General features: G+C 43.2%; 1 protein-coding gene across 2 annotated transcripts in view; it reads left to right on the top strand.

Moving 5' to 3' along the window:
- The first annotated feature begins 24,727 nt into the window (after positions 1–24,727).
- AKIRIN2 (akirin 2) overlaps positions 24,728–25,681 on the top strand; it is an 18,062-nt gene continuing 17,108 nt past the window's right edge. The window contains exon 1 of one of the 2 annotated variants that reach the window (XR_014897531.1): positions 24,728–25,409. Coding sequence is in view for 1 of the 2 variants with exons in the window: in XM_085318707.1 (XP_085174833.1) it covers positions 25,205–25,409 (205 nt within the window). In the remaining variant the exon portion in view is untranslated. The remainder of the gene's footprint in view (positions 25,410–25,681) is intronic. The other variant, XM_085318707.1, reaches the window with a different exon arrangement.

The following is a 25,681-nucleotide window of genomic DNA, read 5'->3' on the forward strand; positions in this document are numbered from 1 at the left end:
CAGCTACGTCCTTGCACAAGATCTGGGGAACAGGAAAACAAAACAAAACAAAAAAACCCCGCAGCAGGGCAAACCAGGCCATAACTGGCTGCCGGACGCAGAGCGTCAGACCAAGAATCACAGAAAATGGGAGAGTTTCCAAGAAAGGGCACCAGCCGCATCATTCATTCCTGACACAGTTATGCAGCTGTTACTTAAGTCAGTCCTTGTCATACCACAGTTCCGTGATAATATCAGGAACTACACGCACATTTGTCAAACAGGATGACATCTAAAGATAGCATTGAACCTAAGGGGAAGGAATTTAAAGGAAAACAAATCACCATGGTTACAACGCAGGGTTCGAAATGCAGCACCAAAGTGCTCCCTGTGTGTGGAAATCTGACTTTGGCGACCTTTGCTGATACGGACTCCTGGAAACGGCATGAATCTGGGCAAAGCCAGCAAAAGGAAAACAAGGGAGCGCAAGCAGCGAGTAACAATATTTTAATGTCCAAGGTTGCACAATGCAGTTGCTGCAAGTCAGGCAACGCTGTGGAGTCCAAGGGCTCAGACTGAGGGGCCTTGGTGACTTTTAGCTGCAGCAGCTGGAGGATTTAAGCGTGGACGGTCACCACATGCTCCTGCAGCGCAGGCAGCAAAGGTGAACGTGCCAAAACCTCCACTGTGAGGACTGGCACCTCTAGTGCTCTCTCCAGCCCCCACAGCAGAGCCTGGCAGAACCCCTCTGCCACAGCACAGAGCAGTCGGGCTGTGATCCAGCAATATGTTGAAGCCAGCATTAAGGTTCATAGTGCCAAACCAAATGCCATACAGTGCAAAGCTTTGACAAATTAGCACAGGCCATTTGCTTAAAAATGTTGATGGGTTAGTTTTTTTATGAGCATACTTTATACTGGATACCATTTGGACCTGTATCTAAATCTATGCATTAGCCTTTATGTATGCACTAGTGTTGGGCTTTTATTACAGCTCAGCAGCAGTTTCTTACTCACTCGTTGCCCAGGCCAAGAGAGAAACCTTTCACACCTTTCACAGTCACACCGTTTCCTCCTGCTGCCCCAAGCACTACAGCGTTGCTCTGGTTTGCAGTTTGCTTGGCATTTGGTGGTCCCATATCCAACCTGGAGAAGAGTTTCCAGGTGCATTAGTCAGTGTAACAGGAAACATCACCTCTCTCTACTACCCTTACACCATCACACCTACCACYGGGCAACTAGCCCATGCAAAAGGTTCCTGGCACAAACTATTATACTATTGTCTAATTTGGCACTATTACCAGAGTAAGTTAAAATGACATAGGAAYGTTCGCCTGCCCAGTAAATCCAAAGGGAATTCCTGGTCTTCACTTCACTGTGTCCTGCGTGCCTATATTTCAAACCTCACAAGCACTCAAGGACCTAGTATCCATCTTCCACCTCTRTATGAAAAGATGAGACCCAAAGCAGAACGATGTTTATATGGGAATGAATGGTACTATATAATCACAAAGCTCTCCTAAGAAATGTGGCCAAGAAAGTCCTGTTTTGGTGAAGAGAATTCAACAAGGAAGTTCCTGCAAAATCCTCTAGCTCCTGAGTTTTTCATCTGATATTTTTGGGTAGCACGGCCTTCTTTCCCAAGGCAACCTGTGAGAGACTATGGCTGGATGGAGTTTCTTACACTGTTTGCAATGCTCCAGAGAGGGCAAATTTGCATAAGAACATCCCTTCCACGCAGAGCTTGAAATAGTGTCATATAACCAAACCGTGATGAACTGATGAAAGTTTGCTCTGATGATGTAACCTGAACTGTGTTAAGTAACAGTGAAGGGTGGCGTTTCCATGGAAACAGATTTTGCAATTCTCCCTTTTCTAGCTTGTTCACACACTCTAAGTTAAACTCATCTGAGTTGGTCCTTTTATTCTCAGTAAAGTCCATCTTTGTTTTTCTGACTAGCCTCTAGCCTCCTACTGCTAAGCAACAGTATATCCCTGAAGTATTATTTTTATTACATTCAGTTAACACATCCAAGTGACAGGCTCTGCATAGAGCAGTAGTGATAAAACTTTTATACAGAATAGAAAGTTATAATTTCATCTTGCACTCCAGTGGTGGGCTTTTTTGTGGTGTGGAGAAGGGTAATAAAGATGTTTTACCCCCTACCATGTACTTCTGTTAACACTAGCCAGTGCTGTGACTGTGCTGATGTCCCACCACTTTTCTACCAAATGCTAAATCACCATTTCAGCTATGTAAATATTAATCCAACCTTTAAAAAAATCAACAGCCCAAAGTATCTGACTAAAAGTCCTTTCCCTCCAGCTCTCACTTCCAACTTTTCTGACATCATCTTTTCAGTATCTCTCCAGCCATCACAGAGCCTGGCCAGAGCAGAAGACCTAATGAATGTACAAACAGATAAAGAATTTTCCCAGAATTTCCTTATCTGTTGCAAATAAGTCAACAGGTAAAAAAGCAACAGAAAAGGACCAACTTTTTGCTATGTTTTTAATTTGCTGCACACCTTCAAGACATGAGCTAAAATTACAGATAGTTATACTGGGTATAGTAGAACCAAATGCATGACAGGTTACAAACAGGTTTTATTGTTTACATGTGGCCACTGTGTAACATAAAGCACCTGATCATTTGTTCCACCGGTTATATCAATACATCAAAAAGCCCTGGGTACTTAGCAGTTGTTTTTCATTTTTTTCAGAACTATGTTGCAATATATTTCTTAGCAAGGAAATCTATCAAAAGTATTTACAGTTGATGAAAGTTCAAAGGGGTTAGAGAGGAATTCAGATTAACTGGAAATCTAAACAAATGTAAAGGAAAATGAGGATCAGATTCCAAAAACCTCTACCTCTGGTCTACATTGCAAGCCTGACAAATGTTCTTGATTTGTGTTGGTTGTTAAAAAAGTGTAAATTTCATGATAAATTGATGTAGCTCCTGGGATGAATAAAATCAATAATGTAATAACATTGAGTTAATTCCTAGCTGATGTTGACTGAGAATGAGTGCACAAAATTTGAGGTCTCCTTCCACATACAAGCAGATATTAGTGAATCAGAGCCAGATTGCCTATTAAACTCTGCTATTTCAGAGCAGACTAGGATAAAAATGATATGTGATGAAGAGAGTATGCTGAGAGCAAAGCTATTCAGGAGGAAGCTGAATATTCAGGAAGTCCATGACTCCTGAATAGGAACATTTGAAGAAGTCAATAATGCTCGCAGAAGGCTTGCAGAACCCAATTGTTTATGGTATCTTTTGCCAAAGTTATTTCTATACTGATAAAGCCAGATAGGTTAGAAGCAAAAGACGTTCACTCCAAAGAATAGGGCCCCAGTTCACAAATTAGTCTTTGCAATTAGACTGTGATTTAGATGTGTGTTATTGCTTTCCCTCAGCATACAGTTGATTAATAGGCCTGCTCCAACCCCCAGTAGGCCTGTTCCCTGGATATGTTTAGTGTCCTTGCTGCTTACATTTTACTTTTATCAGTGTGGTGAGTGAACGCTGAGTGAGTTCCAGTCCTGTCTGGATGCTCTGCTGAGAGAACTGTGGTCTAATTGCAGGAATTTTTGGTTACTGGTGCACTAACCTAGCCTTTAAATCACAAGTAAGATTTAGATAAATGAGAGTTATAAGAAAATGAAAACAAAATTCAAAATGTGTGTGCATGCAATGGAACAAATGAAAAGCTGATTTTTATGTCTTTAGCTCTCTCCCTCTTTCCTCTCCCCTGTTTGGATCCTCTGAAGTCTGGTAAGACTTTTCTTTCAGTGGAGGGATGTTTGAATCTTTTGCTCTCCTCTTCTCTGCCCTGCTCCCAATTTTCTGGGCACTTAATATAACTTTAACATCATTGCCGTGAGGCCTCAACAATTCTGTCACATTTAGCCGAAGTTCAGCATCTCGGTCAGAAGTTACCAGGAGGGATGAAGAGACCGATACATGTAAAAAGGGCATGAACTGTAAGCCAGGTTTAAAAAAATGTTCCCTTTATTACGGTAAGTGGAGTGGATTTGTTTTGAAGTAGGGCAGAGAGAATGAACGTGGCACCGTAGGATGCTGCTGGGTCTCTGCAATTGCCTTTCAGAGCAGAAGTATATTGTAAAGTCAGCAGAGAGACTGACAGAGCAGTGTGAAGATGTGAATGACTTGCCTGGAGATATGCAGGAGCCTTCAGAGCCAAACCTAGAGTTTCTCACTCCTGTCTTGTGACTTGACACACACAAACAAAAATCCCTCTTTTCATACAGCTGTGAGACTTACACATCAGATGARTGACTTCTCTGATATAGAAAAAAAAATAGACATCTGTTCAGACAGATCACAATCTCAGCTTTTAAAAGAAAATCTCTCCCAGGCAAAGACCCTTGCCTGCACTGCCAGCCTGTATTAGTGATTCTTTCATGCCCAAGGTTTCTGGCAAAGCTTTGGACTCTGATGGTTGTGTTAGGGATCCCCACTGCATGGACCATTGGTAATGAATAGCGATATGACCGGTTATCAGACTCTTCAGACTGACCTCAATGCATGTGCGCTCCCAGACACATTGGGCCAGGGGTTTTCACAGGGTAATCATTTGACCTTGCTTCCTCTTGATCCCCTGCATGTTTGCTCAGCACTTCAGTGGAAGTGGCAGATGAGCCCTAGATGCTCTCCAGTGTTTCATGTCAGATACAAGTATCTTCTAATTGCAATTGGCTGCTGTATGTAACTACAGAGGCTGATAAGTCATAAGGGAGAGAAGATGTCAGACATGAATGCCCTTGAAATAAGCTATTCTAATGATATCATGTCGGGATCAGGGGAAGCACATTATCCCCAAGTATGTATGAATGAACTAGGGTTACTTGGCAGCTCTGTAATTCACTCAGTGTTTTTTCCCTCAGAGTAAAACACCAAACTCATATATTATAATTGGCTTCCGGGCTCTTAGGAGGCACCCTGAATGCTCTCCATCTTCAGCATGGACAGCTAATCTAGACAAATAATTTCAAATAGTTTAAGAGACAGTTTGACCCCCTATGTAAAATAATGAAAGGTTAAAAGGACATCTTGGTGTGTGTCTGTAGAGAATATAAACTGAGTTGTTTTTCTTTTTTTCTCTGGACCCTTTGCAAGGTTCAAATTCAGTTTATAAGCTTATCACCAAATTTCATTTTATACAGTACCTTAAACATACACTCCCACTCAGTCTGATCAAAGCTTTTCCAGCATGAAGCAGCTGAGCCACAATCGGTTCCCTTGTTCACTTAGCCAAGTCAATGTTCTTAATCAGTATAAAAACATTAGAAGTCAAATGGTGTTTTTTAATAAAAATAGTTTGATCAGCTTCCAAGGAGGTGGCAGAGGTCTGTGGAAAGAACATTCCTGCCTGTTTCTAGAAAATGCATGTGAGCCCTGTAGAGTGCTGGGCACTGGGAGGACCCTGTGGCTTGCTGATGACTGACCTTATTATCCCAGGAAAGAGAAGTCACCTCCTAACCCTTCACTCTAATCCACCTCCAGCACTGAGTGAGTTCCTGCTCATGAAAACTCATTTATCTCAGCTCCTACCACTGGAAAATAATCAAGCCCCTGGGCTTTGCCAGAGATCAAAGTAAAGTAATGATTGCTCCAGTTGTCTCAGTTTCAAAATCTATTGCTTCTTTAGATGCTGTTGTTGCTTATTCAGACAAAGCAACTTTATGCTGAGAGGAAAGTCTGCAGCAGCTGTGGATTAAAGACAGGGTAATGTTTAGGAAGTGACATAAGCAGCGCTGGATCCCTCTGTGTTTCTAAGCCTTCTCTCAGTCTCCTAAGTGAGCTTCCTCCAAGAGCACAGCAGGGACCATGGCTGCCCCAACAGCTGTTTGTTGGCAGCTCTGCGATAGCCCCTCTTCCTAACGCTAGCCCACAGAGGCCAGCCACTGCTTGGTACTAGTGCCACGTACACCCCGACATGGCCTGCACAGCAGCACATCTGGCTGGGGGCTGATGTTCTCTTTTGAACTTATTGAACACTGATTCCTTCAGGGGGAGATAAGGAGCTCCCTGAAGCCCTCCACTCCCTATAAGGCAGAGGTAAGCAGAAGAGCCACCTCCTGGGGTGTTTGGACCAGGCCACTGATCACCCTGAGCCCACTGGAAAAATCAGTCAGGGTCTAAGGCTTCACTGTGACCTGGGGATATGACACAATTCGATCTCCTCTAGATTACAAGATAGAAGAATTAGGGCAGCACTATGTTGTAACCAGGTCACTGGTGGTCTCCCAGCCTTTACGATTTTTCTGGGCTATAAATTATCTTAGACTAAGAGTTTTCAAGCACTGAGTGCCAGAGACTATTTTACTAGATAAAAGTAGCGGAGGTGTGTGCCTCTGCAYGGTTGGAATGGAAGCCATCACCAGGAAACATTCATGGTGCAGACAGTAAGAACCAGTGGGGAAAAYGAGGTTGCAGTGAAATTTTATTATTATTATTAGCTGTGGATTTCAAACATTTAGAATCAGAAATTTAATGTGAATTTCATTGTGATCCAGGCAATTAAGTTACAACAAGAAGGAAGCAGGGCCATTTTAGATTCAGATACCACAAAAAAGAAATAGCTAAATGAAGATGCACTTCTGCCTTCACAGTGTCCTCCCCTCCCTCAGAAAGGCTGTCAACAGAACTTAGTGAGGCCAATATAACTGAAACTGTTTCAATAAGATATCTCCCTGGTACAATCCACTCAGGTATAGAAGTCATCAGCAAACATTTCAACTTGTAAAGCAATTCAAATTCAGCAGGAGAAGCCTTTTCCCCTTTGGGCCAGTGCTTGGAACTAAGCATCACTTGCAAGCCTCAGCCTTATTGGGCTCTTGACTGTTCCAAGAAATTTAATCACTAAGGCCCTAATCCTTCTTTAGGATAATTTAGGCAGATCCTTCTACCCATGAGAAGCCATTGGGAGGCAGGAGGGATATGTTAACACACTGGTGTGTGCAGGTAGCTGAAGGAATTTCATCCAGGAAGTTGGAGTGGAGAGGACAGAGCACTTAGCAGAAAACTCTCATTTACAGTTATTTATATCTTGATGGTTTATGTGTCTACAGAGAATTGATCATTTTAAAGAATTTCAAATAAAAAAAAGGAAAAGTAGCTGACCTATCTTACTGGATTGTTTTGCATCCTACCAATCCAAGCAAGTAAAATGACTCTCACAAAAGCTGCTAGAATKAGCCCTAGACCACTCACAAAACACAAGCAGGACGAAGAAAACAGCTGAAATTATCAGATATTCTACATTTTTCAAAAATCATAGCAATTCCTTAGGCTCCCAAAGACAGATTTGTGGCCTAATTTTTGCACCTATGTGTTAAGACCTTTATCTGATGGCCTAGCCATCTTATGCAAACTTTTTAATCTAAAGGAAAAACTAAATGAATCATCGATTAAAGGAACAGGAAAAGTACCATTATCTCTCATTTCTACCTTGTTAAGCAGCCGTCATCCTTTACACATCCTCTAGCTCTTCTTCCTTTTTAATCACCACAAAGTGACAAATGGCTCCAATTTGCACTCTGAAAGTCTGCTCTCCTGTACCACTGATCTTCCAACATGAACCAGGTGTGCCCACCCACCTTGGGATGCAGCCAGTGCATTTTCATCCTGGTGCTCCTACTCAACTTTGCCAATCCCATTTGCTGATAGAAATATTTTTGCACTCAATTATAACTGCCATGCTGTTGAAAGACTGATAGGTATACAGGACAGGAGTTGAATCAGAAGATTTCTGGGAACAGTACATCTTTCTTGATCCATTTGTAATTGCATTCACCAAGTGAAGGGTATCCTAATTCTGGGTAGTAAGATCTCATCATACAAATTCCTAAAAATAAAAAATAAACACCTTGTTCATTCACTTCTTTGCAATATAATCAATTGTGTCTCTCTGTGTGTAAAATATTTTTCATGTGTGTTTTTCAGCTATAATATGCACTGACAGAAAATGTTTGTTCRAAGTAGCTCTTGCATTATCATTGAAGTAGGCAATTCACAACTGTGTTCAGTCTAGGTAGAACTTGACAACAAGATTTAGAGATGATCAATCTTGACTCACCATTAGCTCTTAGTCACGATATTTATTGCCCTCTGTGTGAGATAATGATAGGCTTGATCCTACACCTTTGAGAACAATAAGGGGTTTTCCATTAATTTCAGGAAGAACAGGATTGAAGTCTCAATTTCTTCATTTTTGTTTCCTCTAACTGAGAGGAATTATGTAGAGCAGCAACTGGAATAGTCCAGAGTAAAGCCCTCATTCTTCCAAGCTTACGCTGGTCACCAGTTGGTGACATAGTTAACTGGTGACCTAGTTATCAGTAGGATGGTAAGGAATGTCCACAGTGAATGATTTCATTATTGTTTTCCCACGGCATTTTTTGCATCTCCTTCTGTAGCTGCCAGGAATCATTGTTTGAAGTAGGATACCAGACTCAATTGATTTGGCCTAGCACAGCAACCCCTGGCTTCCTATAAATAAGGGAGGGTGGATTTCTTTTTCTGCCTGCCAAAATGTAGGCACTGAGTCCCTGAAAATACTCACCAGACTGCATCTTTCCTTGTAGCCTCCACAAAAATAAGTCCATGCTTCACATATTTGCAATGCCGTGCCACTGTCTGTCTCCTACTCCATGAACCCTGGCTTCATGCATAGCTGACTGAGCAGTCTTCAGTTGCCAAAGAGAGTGAATCTGGTAAGGCACAGTGGAAAAGCACTGGTGGAAAAACAGTGCTGCAGCCTGGAGAAGAGAGGGCAAGGTAAGGGTTGTCTCATCCACCATAGACGCAGATGTGGAATTACTGCCTACCCATGTGTTGTTGTCCCTGGGCCTGAGGGCTGTGTTCCTCCCATCCCACATCACGAATGAGTTGTCTCATGCACCATAGCCAAAGAAACTTGGGGTGTCAGCGTTTAAACTTGGCTGCACAGTGCTGCTTCTCGCTGCAGCCTGAGGAATTTGAACACAGCTGCTTTCACACAAGCATGCGTTATTACACAAGGAGTGAGGGTCATGAGATCTCTGATGAGAGCAGAGAAAGAAGGCATAGTCTGAGAATCAAAGGTTCAAGAAGAGKATCGGGTGGTGCTTATGTAGTTAGGTGGATAGGGACATGTGAAATATGAATCAGACCTTTTTATGAGCCTGATCTATGTAACTCTAAACTGGATTAAGCTGCCAGATATCTGTGCAGTTCTGTTGTGCTGTAGGGAATTGTCACACCCCTGATGCTGTGCTGGAGAGGAAGAAGGTGACTTTCCTCCCCTAGGGGAAGCCTAGCTTATCATGCAAGAGCACCCAAATTTTCCGAACCAAAGGCTGCACCTGCCACTTTTCTGGGAATGGTACAGCCACACCCCATCTGCAGAAAATAGAGGGGATTGCAACAAACACCCCTTAAAAAAGAGGTGCAGCTCATAACGACTGCAGGCCACAGCAGGCCACCTTCTATCCTTCAATTAGTGATCTTCAACATGACTCACCAGCAAGCATTGCAGCAAGGTAATCTGCAATCTGCAAAGACCRTATCTAAGTATTCATTGACAGGACTGGTAGCACCACTTTTTTTGAAGATTGCCCAACTTCTCTTTATAAGGTCCGTTTTCAGTTTGCTTACAGCTCTGCCAACCTTTTATCAGTTCCAGCTTACATATTTCAAGCTTAGTGCCTGCCTCAGGATCACTGCTTGTTTGCTGGGCTTGGGGGTTTGGTTTGGTTGTGTTTGGGGAGGATATCTTACTCTTCATTTAAACAATTCAGCTTTCTCTAAGGGCAAGATTTGTCAAAAGAAGAAAAAAAATTCTTGCAATTGCTCTCTGTGGAAAAGAACTGAAACTTGTCAGGGTGATGGTTTTCATCCATGGTTTTTGCCATGGAAGTTCATTCCCACTGCTCAAGTCATTAGCTCCTCATGGTAACCAGATCGCAAACAAACAACTTAACATGTTTCAGCCCACAGAGCAGGTAAAGTTGGTCCTTAGAAAGTCTACTCCTAGCTGCATCAAGAGTGCTGTCTCTGCTGGCACTCTAATAGTCTGGAAACACTATTATCCACCTGCGACTCAGAAGGCAAAGAAATTAGGCTGACAAAAAAGAGCCTAACAAGATAAGGCTGTGCAATCTATGAAACAGGTGCTGGAGCAGAAGAAAAGCGTTAGATCACTCAAGACTTGATGCAGAGACAGTGGAGCTGGGGGTTGACTACATGAGTGTCTAYGATTCAGACAACGAGCCCTGAGGGAGCAATGAGGACTGGTCAATCCCAGCCATTCCCAACTTATTTCCAGTTCAGTGTGATATCCATTGCCTCTTTGTGCAGCACTATGAAAACATCATTATTAACAGGGTTTAGCCATCCAAGATGTGAGTGCAAAACTGAACTGGGCGTAAGCACCAGGCCTAGGGAAGAAGGCCTGCAGGCAACCTAATGTCAGTGTGCAGTTTGTGGTCACTGAATCTAAGATCAGCTTGTTCACTATGAGGTTGAAATGTATTTGGATCAAAAATGAGAGAATGACCTGTGAGTGTGTCATTGTTATCTGCTGCTGTCATGAGTTTTCGTTTAGTTCAGGGAAATGAGTCCAGCTAATTTGTACAAACTAATTTAGAAAAGGCTCTAACTAATTTCTGGAAGTTAATACATTCCATATGCTCCAGGCAGATATGTGAGAATGACAGGCATGTAGCTATTTTTCAGACTTGGGAGATTGTTACACCAGAGAGCCACCATCAATCAATCAATTAACATTGATTAATTAGAGGGGAGACCAAGGACAGCAAAGATACTGTAATCCTATTTTCTGAACAATGGATCTGAGTGCGCGTAAGGTAAAAGCATTCCTGAGCCCTGCAGTATAGGGTGTTTGGAGCACTTTGAGATTCTGAAGTGAACAAGTCTTGTGGAGCATAGTCAGAAGCTGTATGTGGTGGGGAGAGCATCTTAGGGGAAGACGAGGTATGTGTTGGAGGAAGAAGAAAGGAAGAGTTTTCTGTAGCAAGACCAGGCAACTACATGGAAGGAACAGTACTAAAAGAGGGTAGGTCATAGAAGAGGGGGAATGAAGTTAGAGAGCTAAAGCTAAAAACATCAGAGGGAGTAAGATGTGAGGGACTGGGAGGCGGTGGTTTCAAGGTAAGTGGATGGAGAACCTCTCTGCTTCTCACTCTCCCCCCGGCTGACTGAAACAGGACTTGACAAGGCTGCCCTTACCACCTCCTACTCAACCCAGCTGTGCCGTGGCATATTGGAGGGCCCTTGCCACAGACAGGATATGATGGGGTAATAGCAGAGACAGGTTCATGAGTCCCTCATTGGGGTACAGGCTGGGTCCCACAACCATCTAAGAGTTTGTTGGAATACAGCCCAGACAGGTATTTGCAGCACCAGAGGGCACCAGACAGCAAGGAGCAGGTGCTCACTGGGTCCATGGGGCTAAAGAGCTAACTAAGGGGTAGGAAGAGGAGGCCTAGCTGGAAAAGCAGACAAGTARTATATGTCATGGGAGTCAGGGGGGAGATGTCAAGAAGTAAATCTATTTTTTCCTTTGCTCTTTGTAACCAATTTGGAATAAGTCTCGAGATACACAGCTTCTGGCGTTCTCCGTCTGCTCTGTCAAATAAAAGAAATGAGGCTATAATGCAAATTTACCTCCTCTGAACCAGGCATGCCCATAATATGCATATCCCAAACCTGCCTTTTCAGAAAGCGTAAAACACTTTGAAGAAAAGGGAACCAGAACCACTTTGCAAATGAGGCAAAACTTGAGCTGTTGTCTATATGGTCAAGACTGTTGCCTAGAGGCAATCAGACACCTGGTTAACTTTTCAGTTTTCCTAYTGCCTTTTGCAACCCCCTAAGCCTTATGCAAAAGACACCATCTACACTTCCACTAATGTCTGTCATTGAAGCCATTGGCCTCAGTCATTTTCCAGCTCTCTGTTAACAATCCCGGTGGCAAGAAGGCCCAGAGGCACTCCTAGAGACACAAATCTCTACAGTGATATGATCACCTGAATGCTTAAAAAAACAGGCTTCCTTTTTCCTTCTGTGTCCTTGGGCCTCTGAAATTAGATTTACTTAGATGTAGGGTAATTAATATGAGTCCTCTCTTTTTAAAAGGCACATTAGTCAGGCTACAGCTCTAACTATTCAGATGCATGACAGAGAGAAGTATTACATCTTTCATGCCCAGCCTGCTCAAAGCTGAGTTTCGGGACTCTAATGGAATCAAGAAGTGAAGCAGCGGTGGCCAAAGCAGGCTCTCAGCCTGGGAAATTATTCAGAGGAGGAGAAAATACCCTATCCTATGAATGTGTCCAGAGCAAAACTTTCACCTGCTCCCCTGCCACAAAACCATCTTCCTCTTTCTCTCCTATGAACAGCATTCTCTAAATCCCCCATTTAGTCTCTCTCACGGTGAACTTTTTAGTCAGGTCTCTTCACTTTTAGCCTTGGGTTTTGTCACAAAAAGCCCTCAAACAATGGAGGCCTCCTTTGTGGAAGCCTCAGAGTGGCTTTCACACAAGCTGCTTAAGCTCTGGCAGCTCCTCATTTAAACTCTCTTACCCTTCTGCTCGAGTTTCACAGCAAAGTCAGACATCGAGAGTCAGAGGATGTGGTTTACCAATCACACCAGAGATTAGAAACACCTTGTTTTGGAATGAAAACTAAGAAAAATATATGCGAATGCTGCAGAACAAGAATAAATATTCAGAAAGCCTTGATGTGTCATCTTAATCATCTCCCTATTCATGAACACGCTTTAAACCTCTCACAGGGTTATGATAAGGAGTCGCTCACCAGTGTTTCAAGAAGACAAAGCGTTCTGATTTTCCGGAGCTGCAAGTTATAACATGTAAGTGAACATTGTGATCAGAACACTTTTCACTTCCATGTTCCCGTCCAGAACTGTATTTAACCTTGATAAAATGATGAACTATGTCCTATAGCTGTGCTACATATTTCAGGCTAGCAACGGCCACACTGATTCCAGGGCACTGTCAATCAGAAAAAAAGGACTTACGCTGTGTCATGTGCTCTGTATCTCACGTGGCCTAGTCTTTTCTTGGGGATATAGCAGAAATTTATGTACACTGCTCTGAAGTCAAAGACTTCGTCAGTTCACGTGTTTTTTTCCCCCTGGTACCAAACATTATCTCGTTCCTTTAAATGCTACGTAACCCTACTTTAGTTCCTGTTTCTCCACAGGGCCCCTACACCAACAGAGAAGTGAAAGCAACTATTTCTGTTTGGTTCCACTGCTCCGAGCAGCATTTGAGTGCCCGAAAATGAGCAAAGGGCCAGAGGAATGTGTGAGGCTGAGGGAACCTCCAGGTCCACTTCAGAACAGAAGGGAGCTCTGAACTAACCCGTCAGGGTAAAATTGCAACCATTCATCTAGTAATAAGAGTTTGCTCTGCTTCCAGCAATGCATGGTCAGCCTGCAAGGTMGCTGAACAGTCAGGCTGGGGTTCATCTCACTGAACATTAACTGAACTAAAAAGTTCACATCATCATCTAGGTCTCCTTAGTACACACTGCAGAGAGATGGGAAAAGAATTCCTCACACCAATTTTATACCTATTTTGGGATGGAACAAATTGTTCTCAGACGGTGCCTCTTTATCTCCATAGGGAGTGGAGACTGACTTAGGCTAGATGCTGAGATATCAGATAGCTGGGATTAGGTAAAATGAATCCAAGTCATCTTAAACAACCATGTTTATTTAGGACTTTTGCCAATCTGTGCATTTGTATCTAGGATCTCCTGATGCTGTTATTTCCRAAGCATCCAGAGGGATGTTAGGTGGCGCCTCCAGTGGCCCCTTGTCCCTGTTACTCTGTGGCTGTCTTCTCTGAAAGTTACTTCCTTTCAACTAAAAATATGATTTTAGGAGTTCAAGGGTGATGGCCTATTTGGGGAAAGAAAGGGGGAGATTGCACCTTCCTCCCTTTTTATAGTGCCTGAAGAACGTCCAAAAGCTTGTTGCTGCCTTAAACAAGTAGTTTTGTCAGCAACCAAACTACTGACTCCTGGTTTCTCATGGAGTTGTGTTTATGGTTATATTCTCTGATGCCTAGTAACCTGCAAATGCCAATTACAGCTTCTCCTGCACTTGGGGAACTCCGTATGATGCACTCCTATGCAAACCATCTGCTGTCAACCATGAGTTCTGCCACGGCCTCTCCTCCTGTGGGGACGTGTTTGGGGTATGTCAGGGTGGCGTGGCAGAAATATTTAGTCTTCCAGTAAATCCAGCATGCCTCTTAAAAATACAAAGAGAACCCATTCACGAAGAAGGCAAATACTCTTTCCTCTGCCCGTTAACTTTCAACACAAGGGTTTTTTCATCTCTGTCTCCGCCCCCCTCCCACCCTGCTCCYCCCACCTTACTTCACATTTTTAAAGGCACTGCCTTAGCAGACAATAGGAAGAGAGCAGTTGTTTTGTTATTATTTAGGTACAGTGCACCTTAAATACGTTGGGAACTGCTGAGTTGTGTGGAGAAGGCTTCCTGATGGAAAATTGTGCCTCCTTTCCTAAAAAAGAAAAAAGRGAAGGAAAGAAGAAAAGAAAAAAAGGAGAAAAGGAGGTACTTGCAAAGATAAAGGGCAATTCAGTCCTTTGTACRCTCATATCATAAAACTGAATATAACATAATTACCATAAATGAGGCAACTAGCTCCTACGCCCTTTGCAACCTGGATGGCATCCTTCTGTGTCATCAAAACAAAAGCATCCTGCACAAAACACCTTACTTACTACCTTATCTCAGTCACCTGAGCTAACAAATACAAAAGGAGACAACTAAAGTCCTCTAAATCATCCCCATCTGTTTTTTTAAAAAATTACAAAGATTTTAACTCTATTCTCTCCTGGAAAACTATTGGCACTAGGACAAGCATGTGATTTTATCCCCCAACAGGGTGTTCCTTAGGCTCTTCGCCAATTTATTTGGCTTATTCATATCCTTCCCTTCCAGATTACCTCAGGGCGATTTACGTGTTGGAGGCCTATAAGCACTGATGATTCAGCGCATGAAACCCCAAAATATTGTTCAGCGTCTGACAGGGTCCTCACTGCTTTTGCCCCCGAATTAATTGTTCTTAATRGAGCCACTTAACACAATCAACTTCTGACATCATCCTAATGCCCTAAAGACAAAAGAACTTCTAAAATACAATGGGACCAAATGRCGTCTGGTTTTTACCAGCATTTGCAGGTACTCTGCAGGAGCAAGCAAAAGGCTAGGTTTTCATCTTGGGGAGGTACAGACGCTCTCAGCCCAGCTCTTCGGCCTATTGGGAAGACTCTGCCTTCTGGTTTTCCATGGATAAACCTCTTGGACAGAGCTCTAAAGAAATGGAAATACAGAAACAATTTTATTTCCCCTCTCTACAAAATATAACTTCTCTTATAGCAGTTCGACAGCTACTTAATATGRCATTAGCAGATCAACAGCTACTTAATAYGGCATTAGCKCTAAAGAAGAGGTGGACTTCCATCAAATTCAGAACAAGTTTCATTCATCTGTTGAATCAGAATTTTATCCTATCCAGGAAATACGCTGCAGGCCAATTCAGGTCATACAGTTTTTCCTCCACCAAATAAAGCAAGCAAGCAAAGATTTGTATTCATGAATAAATGGAAGAGATTTGTTTTACCATTTTGTTGATTAAAGTCTTGGACTTGATTATATTTTTTCTTTCTGTAATATGATCAGTTTTGATAAAATGCACCAGAAAACTTTTTAGCACATATTTCTTCCCTATATTTTGGGTAATCATTTAAGATATTCTTCTCTCAAGTCTCTCCCCCTATAAAATGTCACTCAWTCTCACTTCAGGGGACGATTACTACATTCCGTATTCAAACAGATATCTTTTCTCCCTAGACTGTATGACCCTGCAGTATTTTTCACAGGAAACTTCCCTGCTTCTTAATCAAGCATAATACCTGCTGCAAAGCCACTAATAATAAACCCCCCATCCTTTCTGTACATTTCCATTCAGCTTCCGAAAAAATCTCCATGCTTAACACATATCTGCCTAAGACCATCAACCAGCACTTTTAATCTGTTTCACGGTAATATTTACATAATGTCTTTAAAACCAACAAGTTGCCTAATATGGCAGTCCTCACCAGTCTCCTTCATAATCTTCCTGCAATGTCAACTGCTAATAAAGTTTTGTATTCTTTAATAACAGATTTTATGCACTTTAATACCTGCCAGAGGATAAGCATATCTCTACCATTTCAGCAAAGGAATTTCAAAGTCCAGCACTTTTAAATCAACACAGACAACTTGAAACTAGTTTCCCTGTTTGCACCCAGAGTTATGGTTGCAGGTGTTACTCATTTACAAGCTCTACTTAGATATTAAAACCTGCAAACAAACTCATTCATATTTGCATTCTCCGACTCAGTCTATCTATCTGAAAATCTGCAATACACTTGTAGTGCCCACATTGAYTTTATATAACATGTTCACACAAAAATTTCAAACATTTCAATCAAAAAACAATTTCAAATCACAGAATTATTACACAGTCCATGTATTTAAATGCAAGTGAACCACTGCATAAAGCTTTTAATGAATAATACAGGGAGAGCAAGCATGTAATGAAATGGTGGGAAGACTGACGGGTGAACTCCCTAGAATTAAAGCATGAATATATATAATTTTTTTAAATKGCAGGAGTGTTTCACTCCTACAGAATACTTTTTAAACATTTATACCACATACAAACTAGTAAATAAGATTCAGATCTCACAAGAAGTCCATTATAGGACCTGATCGTTTAGAGTATTRCAGAAATATTGCCTGAAGAACACATATAAACCAAATATGATAAAGTATAGTCCAAAGTGGGGCCAGATTCACTGCAGGAAACTGGAAAGCTGGCAGCTCTGGGAATTCCACTTCTTTGATCCACGGTGAGAAAGGAGGGTGTATGTACTCACCCTCCTCTAGTTTGTACTTTCTTCAAGGGAAAGAGTTGCCCTGATTCAGGGCTCCAGTCATGGCCCAAGAGAATTTTGTTCTTATGCTCCCCACACATCAAATCTCTATTAAAAAAAAAGAAAAAAAAAAGAAAGATCTCAAGATTTTCTGTCTCTCTCCTTAATTCAATTAGTTATAGTAGCAGACACCTCTTTGTTGCTTGTCACCAAAGTATTTTAAGCATTCTGAATCCTGTCTCATTTTATACTCGTTTCTAAAGGACTCGGTTCTGGCCTTCAGCTCTTTGTTTTCTTTCAAAGTCCTATTGAACGAGCTGTGCTCCACCATGTTCACTTCAAGGACAGATTGCTTTGTTTTGTCATCATAACTCTTACGCCGAAATGTCTGAAACTTATAATCAAATGCAAAAATAAAACTCTCTGTTTTCTTGTTCACAGCATCACGATGGCTGTGCGTTTCAGATAACCGCCGGAGGCTACATGCCGCGGGTAACGATGTAGAAAACGATGCTGAATACTTGTTAGTGATAGCTTAGGCAAGAAAAACTGTTAGTGCATTTCACGTGGGAACGTCCAGGTTACAGCCACACTTTCTAGCTYCTGTTGCAATAGCTCAGCTGCACTGGGGCCATCTCACCAGCGGCAAGCAGTGTCTTCTCTAAAACATTAAAGGTAAGCGCATGTTCTGCTAGCATAGGAATTGTATAGGAATTGTATAGGAAACCTGCTCCCGCTTCCGCTGAAGTCAACAGGAAAACAAAATAGTCTAGGAGTCAGAGCTTTCCTTTCTTTACTCTCATTTAAATGCCAACCAATGCTTTATTGGTTGTTTATTAAATAATAATAACACAATAATGCCCAGAGGCCCCAGTTAGGAGGGGGAAGTYACTGCAGTGGGATTGTGCAACCACGAAGGAAGGGACAGCAGGCTGGGAGCTGGGAACGGGACGGCTCCTGGCAGCCGAGAGCACAGCCCGCAAGTCGGCTCCTCTCCGCGGGCGGGAACGGCTTCTCACAGGGCTCCAAGTCACCGGGAGCAGCTAATCCTTTTGTTTGCTTGGGAGTTTTATGTTACTTTGGTTTTCATTTTTCATTTGTTTTGTTTTTCAATGTCAAGATATAGAATAACCGGGAAGACCTACAAAGAGGCTTTCTTCAAAGTAGCTGAGCATGCAAAGAGAAAAAAAGAGTGTATGTACACGTATATGCTAATTCTTATTAATTAAAACCAGAATGCTGTAYTGGAGCCGTGCACAGTCTTTAATAGCTAGTATTAAAACAAAGGGATGTTTTTCCTCCCATGAAAATTTAACCTTGGCAAAAGTCTGTTCTGTTCACTTCAGTGAAGTTACTCCTCACTTTACAAGGATATGAGCACAGGATCAAGCCAGGACCCCTCAGAAAGTACTCAAAAGCTGATAACAGAACAAAAGGACAAACACGGGGCATATGGGGAGGACGATCCTAAGGAGCAGGATAAGAACAAGCATGTTGCTCTTGGCAGAAAACAACCGGCAGAAGTTAATTGCATAGCCAGTTTCTTGTTCAGTTCTTTTTGTTTTGTTGTGAAACAGGATTTGTTTTTATTATAGAGGAATGGAATATACTCCAGCCGAGGAATCYGCATTGGATAGGCTTTATGACAGAATTACACTTTATAGAAAGATTTGAATGAAGACAGCGTGGATTTGGTTCACAAGAGGGAGGCGGTTATTCTAGACTTAAACAAAAAGYGCCGCATGAACGAAAGCCCCCCTTCTCCCTCCCCCGAGGAAAGCACAAGGAGGTAAGGAAGGAATTGATTAGAGGAAAGCTTGGGTAGACCAGAATGTGTGGGAGCAAAGACACAAAYGCTGAATTAAAGCAGCAGCAGACCAATGCTGGGCCCAGAAGGTGCAGCCCAAAAYTGAGCGGAAGAGCAATAGGGAGCCCAGGTGGGGGGCAGCCCTGCCGCTCCACCAGGGAAAAACAGGAGCAGGGCCATGAAATCTCTATCTGCCAGAACAGGGAAAAGAGACACCCTAAACTGAGTGAAAAGGAGAAGCTGAAGATTCCCTAGCGGAAGCAGAAAAAATATATATTTTTTTTCTTTTTCAGTGAATGGAAAAGGTCAAGTGAAAGGTACTGCATGGGAGGGACTGGCTCACAGGTGGGCAGAGATGTACAAATGCACCTGAGGTGGAGAAGCAGGTTAAGACGTAGTTGTATGTTAATGGTACAGTGCCTATACCAACCAGAAAACAGAAAGGGTCCCAGCAGTCCTCCCTTAGTAAATGATCTGGAAAAAAAAAAAAAAAAGTTTTAAAAGTCTTCAGTTCTTCCTTGTTCTTTATGAGGTTTTGAGAAAAGTGAGTTTAATAATGAAAATTTCAGCTGGCTTTCATTGAGTTTACACAGAAAATTTCCACAGAAGCAGTAAGTTTGCAACGAGACTGAACTACAGGTGTAGGTCTTGTGAGTGAACAGAATAAAGGTAACTAACCCCTCCTCATAAATTTGAAGAAACGTCTGCCGAGCAGGTTCAAGCGTTCTTAAAACGTAGTTCTAAAAAAAYGAGGGGAGCCCCAGAGAAACTCTACATACATCTCTTAATATCCTCCACAATTAAGCTGTTTCACAAATAAATGCTTTTTTTTTTTCTCAGCTGCCGTTACTGCAAAAAACACCCGAGATCTCTAGTTGTATTTTGTCTCCTTTATACACCCTGGATGGCAATAAAGATTCTGCAGCTGGATATGAGTTAACAGGTTGGTTGAGGCTGTAAGAGATATTGCCCCTATCCCCAGTCTATATAATTAGTAGGGAATAGTTAATATATCTTGGTTGTCATCGTGTCCTGTGTTAGTTTGTTCATTAACATCCTGGCATGCAAGAAATGCCTGATGTTCACTACATCTGAGCCTTATACAGTTGCCTGAGTTCACTGAGAACCTGGGCTCCAGTCCACCGCAACGGTTGAGCGGCATTTAAACAACTCAAAATATGTTTGACTTCAATGGCTCTTAACTTACATGTTTAATAACACTCACATGATTCATATCTGCCATGTAATTTTTTTTGACCATTCCAGTTCAATGTATTTTTAGGCGACTTGATTTTACTCTCCAGTTAGTAATACTATACTGTTCCTTTGTCTGTATAATCACTTATGAACAATAAATTGTCCTATAAAAATTTAATAATTTTTTTTKGAAAGAATCTCTGCAGAAAGCACTTTTTCTTTCTGCTAAAACACTGTGGCAGCTTTTGAGGATCAAGAGAAAAGCACAGTTTAGTTTGATGCAGCGTTTTTCAAAAAAATCACACAAGGAACCTCATATGTGTAGTTTGAAAATGCAAACTCCTTACACTCTAAAAGCAAGCAACAAAGGATAAACGGTTAACATAGATAGGTATAAAAGAAGTTTTTATTTGTGTATTGAAATGTTCAGGAGGGCATGTTTGGCAGCAGAGGGCACGGGTGTACAGGGCATTGGGGAATAAGGCATTCTTTGCCTTAGGTTGCAGTAACATTCCCACGATACTGCCCTCCCTACACCCCATTACTTTTGGTGAACCAATTCAAGGTCATGACTGACAACAGATGGTGAAGTGCGCTGTTCCATTCTTTGCTAGTATTGACACTTTCCTGAAATTGTAGAGATAATATCTGCAGTTGGTAGAGCTGCAAAATTTTACTCACTGCTTCCTAATTACTCTATATTCAGTCTGTTAGCACAATTCATGCTTATACACCAGTGAGTATAGCAATTTTCCTTTTATAGCCTCAACGTATTGTCCTGAATACAGGTGAACTGACTGAAATGGGTTATTGCTGCTTCACCTTCTTGAAAGTAAAAAGTTTAGTTTCACTGTGACTTCATGGTTGCCACATTCTACTGCAAAATGACCACAATGACTTCCTGGGTCCCTCCTGACAGTCTGGTGCCATTGGAGGCAATTAGATCATATAATCCTTTTTCTTAGAATATTAAGCTGAAAGACTACATTTGATTAAAGATCAGATTTGATTTTGATTGTTTTATTTCTGCCCATACTACTGTTACTGAAAGACTGCTCTGCAACTTCATACCTCTGWTAATTATAAATCTTTCTGTGATTTCCAGTTTTAGTAATTGCCAGCTCTTGTACCAGCATGGCTCTTAAAATAAAATAGCCTTAAAATTGCCTTGAGCTTATCAGCTTCTTGTACTTTATTATTTATTATGAAAAATCATAAACTTAAATTGCTATCTGGTTAGGTCAAACATTCCTTTAATTTCTTGCAGTAACTAACTTTTCCATTCCTGTTTTTTTAATCAGCCCAGTCACCTTTTTCTATACATATWCTACTTTGAATTAATCTTTTCTGAATGTGTATCACTGGAAATGCATGCACTATTTCAGATGAAATATTGCACCAATACCAGTACTGCTGTATTTCTACTGGAAATACCTTAATTCCTTCCTGTGGATTCCATTTGCTCTATTGAAGGTCACTCCACATTGCAGGTTCAGACTGTAACTTTACGTACACTTTACTAGCATAAATCAGAAGAGCTGACCTTTCCTGACCTCTGGCTTTCATTTCTTGCTCTGTGCATCCTTTCCCAGTACTTATTCGTGTTACTATACAGCAAAGCAGTTTGAAAAAGTGACTCAATTTTTTCTTTTGGCTGTTTTTCCCACTTCACAATTCCTGCACTAATCTCCATTTCCTCAGCTTAACTAACCATTTTTCACTTGGAACCGTACAAACACTTCACTGAAATCCTGATAGATTCTCTCTATTCATTGTGCCTATAAAATCTGCAGGCACAATGTGTGCCTAATGCACAAGAAACCTTTGATATGTATGACCAAATTCAAATGGAATGGCAGACACTGCTAATGTGACTTTTCCTAAATCAGGGTAAAACGGAACAAAGTCTAGCAAACAGCTTAACTAAGGAGGTCATATGCTTGTGGGCAGAACCAGTTAAGGAGAAACGACCCACTGTGTGAAGTGTCACCTTGTTCCATAAGTGGGAGGAATATGATCAAACAGCATAAAAGGACTGTGAGGTGGACTCTACATAGAATGAATAGGATGTCTCGAGGAAAAGGAAGAGGAAGCAGAATCAACATGGGACATAAAGAGAATGAGAGGAAGACAGCAAAAAAACTAGGAACAATAGAAGAAAGGAGTGATGGCAGAAGGAAGGAGATGAGGACAGAAGAAAAGATAACGTATAAAGACTAGCATTCAGGCAGCTAGTATTTTCCTTATGGTCCCAAAGCAATATACTAAAATAGTTATTTTCCCACCCCATTCAAAACTGTACAGAGGTCATAACATTGTCCTACATCTGGACTTATCCTTTTAACAGGTGTCATGCTTGAAGTGCAGATCCAGARAAAAACAGAACAACACCAGCTCTAAATAAACTATCCCCTATTCCCACTGTTAATAAAGTTAGTTGATGCTCTTTAAAACATGCTTATAACATACAGATTTCTAAAGACACCCTACATAGCACAAAATGGGACACTGCAAATTGGTTATACAGTAAGTAAGTAGAAGAAAGAACAATATAAACAGTGGTTTGTAGCCTTGACCCTATGGTGTTTCCTGCCACAATGAAAGTAAAAACATATGTTCTCTGCAACCATCAAACACTTTGAATAGACAAGCCCTAAGGCAGCAAAATGTCCAAAAGCAGTGACAAAGAGTTGCATTGGTTTAGCTGGGTTTAATTTGCTGCAAAGGGGTGTGTGAGTTTTTACTTTGACTTACATCAATCTCATTTCAATTTAGCTCAACAAATTAAAGGTCAGCTAAAGTCTGAGTAAAGCCTGTTGATTAGGACAATCATGGTTCTAATCAGTTGCTTACAATTATAGTCCTATCTGCCTTGGCAAAAAATTGCTTTCTAGTAGTTATCTTGATGATGTTTCACCTGGTTCCTCAGACTGTCCTAATAGACTTAAAAATTGTGCCTGAATGCTCCTTAGGATCTGGAGACACTTGAGCAAATAAAAATGAAACATTTCTGCTTCTGAAGGAAAAAAAAAAAAAAAAAAAAAAAAACCACCATAAAACAGCACAGATATGAAGATCAGTGGGAGAGTGATGATTATTCTAAAACGTGTTTTTTTCAATATTGCACCCTAACATGGCCACATCTTAATATACAGAACAAGACAGAACTGGCTGTCTTAGTCCCGTATAGATGTAGAGCTACATCTAAACTACATAAGTGCATCATATATATGTCAAGGCAAGAGTCCCTTAATTCAAAATCTCTAAGGGCAAGTTTGCCTCAGTCTTCCTAGGTGAAGTGCTTGGTCAGTATACTTCACACTGTTACATGAATTCAGGGAAACCTATATGGTTAGGGAAATGTAATGGAAATTACAAATTAAATKAATGGAAAAACAGCCATCATTATTCCAAATAAGAGTATCTGCAGAAGGAGTTATACTGGTATAACAATATTAGGACTATTATAACACTGTAACAATGTCAATACATTTCCTTAGCCTTATTATAGAGAACCAGAACTTGTCTTAGTTTTAGAAGGGCTTGTATTTTTCATCCTTAGTAAGGAAATATTTTAAGTACTTCTTCTACAGAGGGAAAAAAACAACAGGAAGAAGAATCATTYTGCTATTTTCAGTAATTAGTTTTAGGCCAAGGCCTAATCAGGTAAAGTGAAGGAAAGTTTCTCCTAGTTGTTCCAACATTGTCATGGGCTATCTGTCACAGAGAAAGCAAATTATTAATTACTAATTGTATTTTTGTTGGGCAGAAAGGCTCAGCAAGGTCACCCCTACCTCTTAGGGCCACAGCTATTCTAAGAAATGCACAAGCACTTTGCTAATACAGGCACAAGATTTGTGTTTAGACTGTCTGGGTGCTAACAGGGCTTAACTAATATATACCACATACATGGAATCTGTAAATCAAAAAAATTCTGAATGATATTAAGAATCTTTTTTTCAAATACCATTAGGGAAAGGCTTTTTTTTTCTCCTCAGAAAGTAATAAAAAAGCTGGAAGCATCAAGATTTTCTAAGGGCATACTCATCATTTCATTTTCCAAAGACAAGTCTGTCTTTATGCCATTAGCTAAATTCACAGGGTTTCAGCTCACAGAAGGGCTCAGAGTTTTAGGCCTCTCAACTCCGGCTAGCTTCTCCACAGCGCTGGGCTGCTACCGGCTTGCTTCAGTCAGGCAGCTCAACAACCTTCCGCCCTTTCGGCACGAGCCCGTAGCTGAACGGGCCTCCTCTCCCTCGCCGCCTTCCTCAAGCCAGGAAGCCATTTACGCGAGCGCAAGGACACGGGCTGCCTGGCGACGCCGCGGTACAACCCCCCTGCGCCGCACGCCTCTTCCCCCGGCGCGTCCTTAGCCGTCACCTCCGCCTGCTTCGCAGCTCCGAGCTGCTGCCTCCTGCGGCTCCGTCCTCGCGCCCCCCCAGCGCCGCGGGGGGCCGCGCCGGAGCGCCGAGGGGGTGCCGGCCCCCACAGGCGACACCGCAATGGCGCCACTSGCCCTCATCCCTTAACCCACGCCCCACACCGCAGCCTCGGAGGGGGGATTTAAACCAGAACCCGGAAGCCGGGGCGGGAGGCGCGAGGCACGTCGGGATTTGTAGTCCGTYTCCCGCGCGCGGGCGCCCCGCCACCGAGCCCCGGGGCGCGGGCGGCGGAACCACAAATCCCCTGAGCCTCTGCGGCCGCCGCCGCCCCAGGCGCGCAGGCGCAGTGCGGGGGGCTGGTTTTTGAATCCGCGGCGTTGTTATTGACGCCATATTGCTGGTGCGGGAGTCACAGAGGGGAGCGCCGCCGCCGCCGCCGCTCGGGGCCTCGTCGCCATCGCTCGTCATCGGCCGCCCCCGGCCGGGTAGCCGGGCCCAGCTCCGCGCCCGCCGGCCCCGCGCCCGCCCCGCCACCGGCTGCGGGCGGAATCGGCCCGGCCAGGGCAGGACGGGCGGCGAGAGAGGGGATCCGGCCGGCCGAGCCGAGCCGCAGCCGCCGGGGGCCGCGGCCGCTCCCCAGAGAGAGGCCGACGGGGAGGCGGCGGAGGCCTGACGCAGCCGCCCCCTCCTTCCCCTGCCGCCCTCCCTTCCCTCCCCCCCAGTCCGCCCCAGACAGCGGCGAAGGAGCCTCTGGGCAGGGCCGGTTGCCGCCGCCTCGCCGGCCCCTCGCTCCTAGCGCCCTTCCTCGGCCCCGCCGCCGCCCCGCGCCATGGCCTGCGGCGCCACGTTGAAAAGGACTCTGGATTTCGACCCGCTGCTGAGCCCGGCGTCGCCGAAGCGGAGGCGATGTGCGCCATTGTCAGCCCCGGCCTCGGCCGCCGCCGCCTCCTCCTCCTTCGCCGCCGCCTCCCCGCAGAAATACCTGCGCATGGAGCCCTCGCCCTTCGGAGAGGTGTCGTCCCGGCTCACCACAGGTGAGCGAGCGGCCCGGGGGGGAGGCAAGGGGGGGGGGGCGCGGGCAGGCAGGGCCGGGGGGGGGAAAGCAGGGAGAAAGCCGGGAGGGTGGTGGGCAGCCTCCCGCCTCCCCCCCCTCACCCCCCACAGCTTTTTTCTGTGGGGCTGCGTGTCTGGCAGCGGCGGGGGCCGCGGCGATCCCCGCTCGGCTTGGCACCACCGCGGCTGAGACACAATAGAAATGGCCGTTTGCAGCAGGAGAGGGGGAGGAGGGAGGAGGAGGAAGGGGGGG

Source organism: Rhea americana, unplaced genomic scaffold (assembly GCF_003343005.1).
Source record: "Rhea americana isolate MKP2758 unplaced genomic scaffold, rheAme1 scaffold_55, whole genome shotgun sequence".
Classification (NCBI taxonomy): Eukaryota; Metazoa; Chordata; class Aves; order Rheiformes; family Rheidae; genus Rhea; species Rhea americana.